General features: G+C 35.9%; 1 protein-coding gene across 1 annotated transcript in view; it reads left to right on the top strand.

Annotated features, from left to right (window-relative positions):
- Nucleotides 1–3,842: 3,842 nt before the first annotated feature.
- LOC114336446 (acyl-CoA Delta-9 desaturase) overlaps nucleotides 3,843–11,457 on the top strand; it is a 154,422-nt gene continuing 146,807 nt past the window's right edge. Inside the window, exons 1-2 of the mRNA XM_028286807.2 lie at nucleotides 3,843–3,868; nucleotides 5,313–5,492. Coding sequence (XP_028142608.1) covers nucleotides 5,337–5,492 — 156 coding nt within the window. The 5' untranslated portion in view covers nucleotides 3,843–3,868; nucleotides 5,313–5,336. The remainder of the gene's footprint in view (nucleotides 3,869–5,312; nucleotides 5,493–11,457) is intronic.

The raw sequence follows: 11,457 nt of genomic DNA, 5'->3' as shown, positions 1-11,457 counted from the left end.
TAATGAAAAGACCTTCTCCAATAATATAAAAAACTTATACTGAAATGATGGCATCTCCTGAGGTAAAATGTGCCAGAAGTAAAATGAGCCTCCGTTCGGATTTCCGGGTGAGGACTATCTCAGGGGAAACACCATTGCAGGTTAAAAAAATCAGGATAGGGTCGTGGAATCTTGGTAGTCTTACAGATAAGAGTCTGGAGTTAGTGGATGCGCTCAAACGAATGAGAGTTCAAATTGCTTGCATTCAAGAAACTAGGTGGAAAGGACAAAGGACAAAAGAACTAGGTGAAGGATACAAATTGTGGTATACAGGGAGTAGTAACACTGCAAATGGAGTTGATATAATTGCTGATAGTGAAATGAAAGATAACCGTAATGGAAGTTGTAAGAAAGGGTGAGAGAATGATGTCAGTGAAATTTGTAATTGATAAAGAGGTATTAAATGTTGTGTGTGCGTGTGTGTGTGTGTGTGTGTGCATGTGTGTGTGTGCGGGTGTGTGTGTGTACGTGTGTGTGTGTGTGTGTGTGTGTGTGTGTGTGTGTGTGTGTGTGTGTATGGGTGTGGGTGCGTATGTGTGCGTGTGCGTGCGTGGGTGTGAGTGTGCGTGTGCGTGCGTGTGCGTGTGCGTGTGTGTGTGTGTGTGTGTGTGTGTGTGTGTGTGTGTGTGTGTGTGTGTGTGTGTGTGTGTGCTCCACAAACAGCTCTGGGTGAGAATGAAAGAAAAGTTTTCTATGACCAATTAGGAGACGTCCTGAGTGATATTCCGTCAGAGAAGAAAATTGTAATAGGAGGTGATTTCAATGCACATGTGGGCCAAGCCAAGACAGCATACGAAGCAATACATGGGGGATTAGGCTTTGGAACTAGAAATGAAGCTGGAGATGATATGCTTGAATTAGCAACAGGACTAGATATGCCGATTGTTAACACATTCTTTAAAAAGAGAGAAACTCAACTTATTACGTCCAAAAGTGGGCAACATCAATCCCAAATAGACTACTTCATGATAAGGAAAGAAGACATACGTGAATGCAATGACTGCAAGGTAATAGTAGTGAGACAGTAAGCCAAGAACATAAGCTGCTTATTCTGGACATCGAAGTAAAAAGTGAAACTAAACCAAAATGTCGGAAAGGACCACAAAAAATCAAGTGAAGGATGCTAAAAGATGAGAAAGAAGGTCTGTTCAGGGAAAGAATAGTAGAGAAAATATATTGGAACATGAAAGGAAGACCTACTACAATTTGGAGAAGAATGGCCAGTAGTATTAGAGAGACTGCTATTGAAATACTGGGGAAAACGTCAGGAAAAAAGTTTGAGGATAAAGACACTTGGTGGTGGTCAAACGAAGTTCAAGGAAAAATAAAAGGGAAGCGAAAATTATATAAAAAGTGGCAAGAAACCAGATCCAACACAGATCTTCAAAACTATATGTCGCGAAAAAGGAAGCGAAAGTAGCAGTAGCAAAAGCTAAAGCAGAAGGGTATTCAAACCTATACGATCAAATTGATACCAGGGAAGGCGAAACGAAGATATATAAAATAGCCAAACAGAGAGCAAAGAAAGCAAAAGATTTTAATCAGATTAGATGTATCCGAGATGAAAATAATAAAATACTAGTTCACGAAAAGGATGTCAAAAAGAGATGGAGAAAGTCCTTTGACAGCTTATAAATGAAGAATTTGACAGACAGCCTGTGGAGTCAACGGAGACAGTAGCAGCAATGGTTACCAAAATAACAAACGATGAAGTGGCTCAAGCGCTTCAAAAAATAAAGAAAGGAAAAGCAGTAGGACCAGATGATCTTCCTGGAAAAGCATGGAAAGCATTGGGAGAGACAGGAACAAAGTAGCTAGCAGGTTTATTTAATAGAATTATGGAAGTTGGACAAATGCCAGACGAATGGAGAAGCAGTATACTAGTACCTGTCTACAAAAACAAGGGAGATATACAGCAGTGTACAAACTACAAGGCTATAAAACTGCTTAGCCACACCATGAAAATATGGGAGAGAGTAATTGATAAACAGATACGTGAAGAGACCGACATATCCGACAATCAGTTTGGCTTTATGCAGGGCAGATCAACATCAGACGCAATTTTCATTATAAGGCAGTTGATGGAAAAATACAGGAGTAAAGAAACAAACGCTCATATGGTATTCATTGATCTTGAGAAAGCATAAGATAGAGTTCCTCGAGAGATTCTGTGGTGGGCACTCAATAAGAAAGGAGTCCCTGGTGCATATGTAAAGATTGTGAGGGATATGTATGAGGGAGTAACGATTAGTGTTAGGACAGGTGTGGGAGAGACTGATAAATTTCATGTGAAAGTAGGATTGCACCAAGGCTCGCTGCTTAGTACGTATTTATTCTCATTAGTTTTGGACCAGATAACAGCGAAACTGCAGGGTAACATTCCATGGTGCTTAATGTATGCTGATGATGTCGTGTTAGTAGGAAATAGTGAAAGAGACTTAGAACAAAAACCTGAACAGTGGACACGAGCTCTGGAGGAAAAAGGTTTAAAACTTAGTAGGACAAAGACAGAGTATTTGGAAATTATAGATGGAGTTACTACAAATAAAATGGTATCTTTAAATGGTGAACTGATTGTAAAAAACAATAGTTTGAAGTACCTGGGATCGGTATTACAGAGTAATGGAGAAATAGATGGAGGTGCATGCAGTAGAATTAGGACTGGATGGATGAAGTGACTGAATGGAAGGAAGCGAGTGGTGTGTTGTGTGACAGAAAAGTTCCAATAAAGCTGAAAGGAAAATTCTATAAAACAGCCATAAGACCGGCTATGATGTATGTAACTGAATGTTGAAAGAGGAACAAGGAATGCATGTGGCGGAGATGAGAATGCTTAGATGGATGAGTGGAGTGAGAAGAAAGGATAAATTTAAAAATGAGTATATTAGGGGAAGTCTAGGTGTGGCACCAATTGATGCCAAAATGAGAGAGCATAGGTTGAGATGGTTTGGTCATGTTCAACATCGAGACGTTAATCATCCAATACGAAGAGTAGTTGAAGTGCAGATTCCTGGAAGGAGTAGGAGAGGAAGACCAAAGAAAACGCGGGGGGAGACGATTAGGCAGGACATGTTGGTAAATGGAATTAATAATTGATATGACCCAGGATAGAATTGTGTGGAGAAATGCAATTGGGGAAGCCGACCCCGCATAGGGATAAGGCAAACAGAATGATGATGATGATGATAATATTTTGATTAAAGTTCTCTTTTTAAATGTCATTTATAAATTGATTTACAGTGTTGAATTCTTTTTTTTTTTGCTAGAAATCACTTGACTCACCTGTTCCAAAATCAAACTCAACCAGTACTGTTCGATGGCCGGACACATGATTTTCATTTACACAAGTAACAGAAGAGTTTCAAAAATTTACCAAAACATTATCAATTGGAGCAAAACATTTCTTATCTTTCCGTAATCACCCATGAAGAGCCACAAGCTACAAGAAACGTCTTCAACAGGTCAAAAAACATTTTTAGATGAATCTTCCTTATCTTCGATTAATACTGAACTAGCTCGAGAATGAGTTATTCTGATCTAAAACTCATCTACTGAATGGCAAAGGTAATGCGTTCGTTTATAATTATAAAGAATTGTAAGGAGCCAATAATATTCCTATTATAAGGTGAAACAATTCAGTAGAATATATAATTATTATGGTTGAAGGTATCTATGTAATAGTTAATATTAGTTTCGATTAAAAATTCAAATGACAACCAACGTGATAATGAACTAGAATAATTAGAATATCTGTAAATAATAGATAAAGTTTTGCTTTTCGTTAGTTTCATTTTTGTGGTGCGCCCGAATACACCTCCCAAAACACAAGGTGAGTCGAAAGTGATTATTGTACAGAATATTGTATATTTTACCATTAATTATATAACTATACTCCGTTTGGCAATTATTGAAAGTACAGTTTTTATGACAGAGTCCGTTTACATTTTATGTTGTATTTTATTTTAATTTTATAGGGGTGATCATTTTAGTTTTTAAAAATTCTTGTACCAAACTGATGCAAGAACACTTTTGACTCCCTTGAATTCACGTACCCGCTTATTTCTTATCCTTACTGATCTCGATCTTCAAGCAGGTTTTCTCCAAAAATCCATATTTACAGTTGTTGTCCCCTTGTCTATTTTAGTGCCCAACTATTCTAGATAGCTTATTTTTCGTATTTATAATAATGATTAAAAGTTATCTATCGATTCATCTTCTTCTATAGGTGACGTGTCCGTATTTAGACGTTGGCCGTCATCATGTTTATTTCCTGAAACTTTTCTCTATCAGCTGTTGTGCAAAATAATTCTTCTACTGTGGAACCTCAACACTGTCTAATATTACGCAACCATGAAAGATTCTTTCGAACAATCCATTTTTTCCCTCCACTTTTCATTGTATTATAAGACGAAGTAGATTGATGGTATTTAGGTCCTCTAATTATATGGACAAAGTATTCTGTTTTTCTCCTCTTTATAATGTTTATGAGCAGACGTTCTGAATTCATGATTTCAAGAATATATTCATTAGAAGTGTGCGAAACCCACGATATCTTTAGGATTCGTCGATAGTACCACAATAAATTCGAATTCTTCCAATTTGTATAACATTGTGGTTTTTAACGTCCATGTCTCACAACCATACAATAGGATAGATCACACATAACATTAACGCCCTTTTTAAAATATATTCGTTCGATTTGTATTTTGTCCACGGGATCTTTAGCGTCCTTCTGAATATCCTCTTTACAGTTGTCACAGACGAAGTACTATCAGAGTCTATGTTTCGATTCCATACAGTGATATGGAATAAATATGTGTTTACGAGCGATATCAAACAAAAGTGATAGGGTAAAATTTGTGAGCAGCATTTTCAGTCATGAAAGTCTTATCTGGCATTTGGCGCTAGTATTTCAACCTTATTTTATTATCAAGATTGGTTGTTTCAAGGGTTGTTTCAATTGGTTGTTTCAAGTTGTTCAACTTTGGTCTGTCACCAATATTATCTTATTTTATATAAAGTTGTTATCTCGGTAATTTAGATTGTATATGAGAACCATTACTTTTATTTTCTCTGGAGTTTTTGTAGTCGTCTTCCCTAGTTATAGTATTTGCAAAAAGTCTTCAATAGTGTTTAGTAATCTTCAAAAGAAATTCAGTGCAGCCTACTGGGGAAATAGTATAAAGCCTAGCAAAAAGGTTATTACAACCTTCTTCTAGCTGCTCACAAATCTTCTTAGAGCTTCAGGAAAACTAATATCAGTGTAATTACAGGTGTCCTCACTGGATCTCGGTAAAATGGGCATCATAAAAACTGTATGGAGAACCATACCTAAATACCTCGAAGAGGTCCTTTTAGAACCGGATAAGATCCTTTTAGAACCAGATAAGATCCTTTTGGAACAGGATAAGACCCTTTCAGAACCGGATAAAGTTCTTTTACAACCGGATAAGGTAACAAATGGAAACGAATAATAAATAGACTTAGAAGACTTGATCTTTGCACTAAAATATTGATCTCATTATATCTCATTCTATCTTCTATCTAGATTCTATCACCGTATTCCCAAGAGCTCTTTGAAAAGTTTCTTCTATTATATTTATGTAGATCTATTCTATTTTTTGCAATCTCTCTTTGTTATGTCTAACATGCAGAGCTCCATTGATCTTTGAGTGACTTTGAGTACTCTATTATTTCTTTCTTTAGTGTCCAATTTTCGCAGCCGTATGTCATACACATACACATATGTATAGTATACACTGACCAAAACTCTTTTGCTTTCTTTTTTTTTAAGGCCAACTTTATTGCTAGCTACATTTAGCTCGCTTATAAGTTATTGTAGTTTTTCAGGATTATTAGCAATCAGAACGATGTCGCTGTATAATATATATTTGCTAGAGTCTCTATGCACAGTTTGTCAATGCTTATATAGAATCGAAACCCTTATCGAACTCTACGGAGGTTAGGACGAGGGGTATTTCAGAATCTCGGAAAATTGTTCGAATGTAATTTGTTCGAAGAAATTTATTCGACGGAAATTTGTTCGAATGTTATTTGTTCGAAAAGAAATTTGTTAGAATATAAATTTGTTCGAACAAATTTAATTCGAATAAAATTCCGGATACCGTTTTTAAGAATACCTCGAATCTATTTTAGAATTCCTCGAATAATTTATTTATAAAATAAAATTCCTACCTGTCTAATTGCAATAGGGATATTAGGGGGACATCCCTAAAGGGCCAAATTTTACCTGAGAGGAGGAGACCTAACCCTGCGGTCCTAACCCAACTTGCGGGTATTAGAGTGAGAGAGGTATTTTGGTATGTGGCCTTTTTGGGTAACCCCGGATATTAGAGATTACCTAAGTCATTAAGTATTAATCACGTAGACCATTCCCTAGAATAATTTATTTATAAAATAAAATTCCTACCTGTCTAATTGCAATAGGGATATTAGGGGGACATCCCAAAAGGGCCAAATTTTACCTGAGAGGAGGAGACCTAACCCTGCGGTCCTAACCCAACTTGCGGGTATTAGAGTGAGAGAGGTATTTTGGTATGTGGCCTTTTTGGGTAACCCCGGATATTAGAGATTACCTAAGTCATTAAGTATTAATCACGTAGACCATTCGCTAGATACGAATTCCTCGAATAATTTATTTTCGAACCAATTTCCTTTCGAACTACTTTCTTTCGAACAACTTTCTGTTCGAACAATATATATTCGAACAAATTTCCGTCGAATAAATTTCTTCGAACAAATTTCATTCGAACAAAATTCCGGATACGGGTATTTCATATTCTTTAGCTGTACTTATTTGTTAACGAAGAGTATGGATATGACTCAGGGTACTGAATCCACTTCTGAAGCCAACTTGTTCTTTTGGCTGTGCAGTATCTAATGCGTTCGTTAATCTGTTAAGGCGGGATGACATTACTAGTGAATAACGAACGTGGTTCACTCTAAAAAACAAGCGTAAGGCGGGTTGACATTACCAGTGAATAACGTACGTTGCTCACGCTTACATAGCTGGCCGGTGCTACACGACTAATGTAAACGGATTTTCGTGCAGTACAATTGTCTCACAAATGGTCTACGCCACGCCACGATAGATATAAAACATGTTAAATATTTCACGCTCTAAAGACAGTCGTAGAGAGTTTGTATTTGATTAAGCACGTGCTTTTATCCTCAAAAATAAGCATATGAATGAACGGGAGACCACTATACGCTCTGAGCTTCGCTGGTTTCGCTCCTGGCAGATTACTAATTCAACTTTTACTGGTAATTTTTAAATTTATTATTTAATTGTTATCGCTTAATATTTACAACGCTAAAAAGTAATTAAATTGTAATAGATTTTTTAAAGATTTTGCTCATCATTTTGACGTTCTATTGATGAAATATTAATTTCTTACTTCGTATACTTTCACAATTATCGTGTAGATGGCGCTAAGATTAATTTATAATTACATATTACGGAACATTAAAAAAACGTAAATTCAGTATTTAAAACGTAAGAATATTTAAGGTAAAAATATATACCACAGCTTTGACCAACTAATATTTTTTATAATTAATGTTTTTAATTTTAATTTTAAATTAATCACTTTGACATTTATGTCAAATTTCCGGTAAACGTTTACAGACTTGCCACTACTGGCGCTCGCGAATTTATAAATATCCCCTCTACGTACGAGCTCACAGCGTATATGTTAGATTTGTAGAATTGTATGAAAGCGATCCTGTTCTCTAGAATGATTCTGACGCAAGGTATAAAAAAATGACGCAGGAAACGCAGCAGTAGAAAGAATTGTTGCTCAGCTTGAAATTGAAAATTTCACAGAAAAACATGTACCTAATAGAGAAATAATAGCTATTATTCGCAGGTTGTACCTAATAGTAGCCTCTAATACAAACGATGATGCGCAAACATATTGCACAGAAGCATAAGTTGCAATAACGTTGTATTGAATTTGATAGAATTTATGGGAGATGGATGGATTGGACATATCAAAAGAATGATTCTATTACGCCGTATACGGTATTAGCAATGGGTCGTGCGTCTCTGTACGTTAAGTCGTTTAGTCGTTGTATACCTAATGTTCCTTTGACAATGCATCCATGTCTGAAGTGACAGTTAACATTTTGGCAGATAATAAAGAACTGTGAACGCCAATTTCACAAACACATAGAAGAAGTTGACGTGACAAACGAAAAGAAGAAGAATTGGTTTGACTTTCTGACTACACCCTGAATATTATAATTTGCGATAGACGGAAAGAAGAACTATAATACGTCATAGTTTCTTTTTGGCACGACGCCATGTCTATTTTCTGATTACACCCTGTATATCACACGTGTTATACGTCAGCTGTCAATTGACAAATGGTTCCGGTCGTAGCTAAGTTCATGCTTTGACTAACCTCGGCCGGTAATGCAGATCCAACGCTTACCGACATTGGCGCCAGTGACTTTAACCGTCTGTCTCAACCGGCCCATACTCTGCTTACAAGTTACAAGCGTAGATAACGCTTGTTTTTTAGTGTGAACCACGTTCGTTTTTCACTAGTAATGTCAACCCGCCTTTATTGATGATCTGATGATCTTTGTGAATATCTTGTATATGACTACTTGTAATATACTACTAGACTTATAAGTATGTAGTTTTTGATATTCTCTAACTACTTTTCTGATGAATGAGAATTATATTTGCCGTATTCCAATGGTCTGGCAGGCATTTTGATTTTTAGACAGTATGTCTAAGATTTCTCAGGTTTTTTGCATGCGTATTTAAGCAGTTCCACTCATATCTCATCAAATCTATTCGTGCTGTTTTACCGCTTTTAATTTAACTGTCGGTTCTACTTCTTCCGGAAAGACTTCTGGTTCATTTTCTTGGTTACCGGTTGCTTCGTTAAGTGTTTCAGGGGCTTTGTATAGTTCTCTGTAGAATTTAGTCACGAGTTCTAAATATTCTTGTTAGAAACTTAATTATTAATAAATTAATTTATATGTTGTCAGTAACATAGTATACAAACCTTAGGAGAACTCTTTCTATCTTAACATTCGGATACAATAGTGTAGTTCTCGGGCTCTTACTCTAGTTATCAATAGATCAATGTCATTTCATCATCTTCAACTGCTATTCCATACATCGTCGGATGTAACCCTCCTTTAGGTGTTTCTCCATTCACCGCGTCATCAGTTCATCTGGTTTGAGATCTGCTTCTACTTATCTTACTTGGTCTTGGTCCCCATTAAAAAATTTGCGTCGTCCAACAGTTGTCTTCCATTCTTCCTATGTGTTCTGCCCAGTTCCATTTTAACATGGCAATCTTTTGGATTGCATGTTACTTTTGATCTTCTTCTTATTTCTTCATTGGATTTGCGATCTCTGAGCTTAATGTTGAGCATTCACCTTTCCATAGCTCTCTGAGCCACTTGAACTTTGTGGACAATGTTGTTTAGGCTGTTTAGGTGATGTGTAGGTAGGCAGAACCGGCGAAACGTAATGATCGAGGATTTTTGCCTTTAAAGTATTTGGTGAGTTTGATTCAAATACTGTTTGTAAGTTTCTGGCAATTTCCAACCTTTGAATTTTATGCTCCATGGTAATAAGTAATTTTTTACCACCACTTTTCTGCTCCTTAGTTCAACGGCATTTAGAGGTTTTCTCCAGTAATATTACAATCTCCCAAAAAGAAATTTTCTTCTTCTAGTTCCATGACCGTTGTCGATCGTTGGATATTATGTTGGCTACCATAGCCGCTCACTTGAGTTTGCTGACGATATCTCTGAATAATGATGTAATCAATTTTCCGTACCATTGCTTTAGAGTTTTCAGCTATGATGTCCTTCTTTTACCATGACCGCGTTTACCTTGGATCTTTCCCTGAATGATCAGATGTAAAAGATCATATTTTTCAGGATATCCCATAATGTGACCGATATACTCCAGCTTGCATCTATTTATTATATTGACCAGTTGTCTTGTTTGGTTCAGCCGTCTAAAGACCTAATTCTGCCGGCCCATCTTACTTTTAGTAGTCTTCTCTATACCCACATATCAAAGACTTCCAAGCGTTCAAGGATAGCCTCACTTAGAGTTCAAGTTTCCACTTCATACAGTGGAAAATATTTATGAAATTAATTTACATCTTATATTAATTTTTGTTCCCTATCTACTAATAAAAATAAACATATATATGCCCTTTCAATGTATCCTATCTATTGTCTCTGAACAGCAAAAATATAATATGATTGTTTAATGAAATTTTTCTGTAAAAGTAAAATTAACCTCTAAATTTATTAATCCAGATAATTTGACATATTATGTACATATGAAAAAAGAAGAAGAAGAAGATGTATAATGGAAAAATGTGGTGAGCAACTTGGATAGTCCATAGCGGCCAGCTGCAGCTTTTGAACTGAGTAGAGAGCTGTGGAAGAGTTTGCTATGGAACTCTAAGGACCTCATTGCCTTCTGTATGTATGAATAGAAAACAAAAAAGTTGTGACTGACTAATTGACACCCCAGTCTATGCCATAAAAAAAACTGTAAATTCCCACTTCTATGAATCAGTGGATGTTAATGAGCTCGAAAACCTACAAATCTTCCTTACTGTACCTGAACTATCTAAAAGATTAATATATCAGTCATCAAACATCCATATTTAGCAGGTTTTTGTTGAATATATTATTCTAAATTATGAGAAATGTCACCAAAGTGGATAACAAGTGAACAACAATTATCATAATATCATATTTTCTACGACTAATTATATCGACTTTCATTGTTATTATGTAGAACAAAACATAATGTTAAAGATATTATGCCATTTACTTTGATCTTTGTACCTTTGCCAGCGATGCGCAACAAACTATAACTAGGTGCGGTACAATATAGAACAGATTATCGATACATATACACATAATAAATAAAGTTCGCCTACTCTTTACTTCCTTAGAAACAAACCAATAAAACCAAACCAAGAAACTATTTTTTAATAGAAATGGTTTGTATTTAGGGCAGTCAATGAGGGTATTTGGCTCCGAATTCCATCCTACTAAATCGATTTACTTGATATTTTCACAGTAAGTAGGGAATAGCCCAAGAAACGAAGTCTACCCTATGCCGATGTGCGCTTTTATCTTGGGGGTGGTTCCCACCCCCTTCTCAGTGGTGAAAAATGTTTTGGTTAAAATAGCCACGGAAGAGGCTAGAGAACGTAATTTTAAGCAAAAACTGTTCTATAATTATTTTTTGAAAACTCAATACTTTTTGAGTTATTCGTGATTGAAAATTGGCCATTTTTATTGAAAAATGACACCTTTTCGGACGGATTTTTGCGAATACATTAAAAACTATGCATCTAACAAAAAACTATATAAAATATTTCTGTAGGTTATAAAAAA

This window comes from Diabrotica virgifera, chromosome 1 (assembly GCF_917563875.1).
Source record: "Diabrotica virgifera virgifera chromosome 1, PGI_DIABVI_V3a".
NCBI classification, from domain to species: Eukaryota; Metazoa; Arthropoda; class Insecta; order Coleoptera; family Chrysomelidae; genus Diabrotica; species Diabrotica virgifera.
This window is presented reverse-complemented; position numbering and strand designations above follow the sequence as displayed.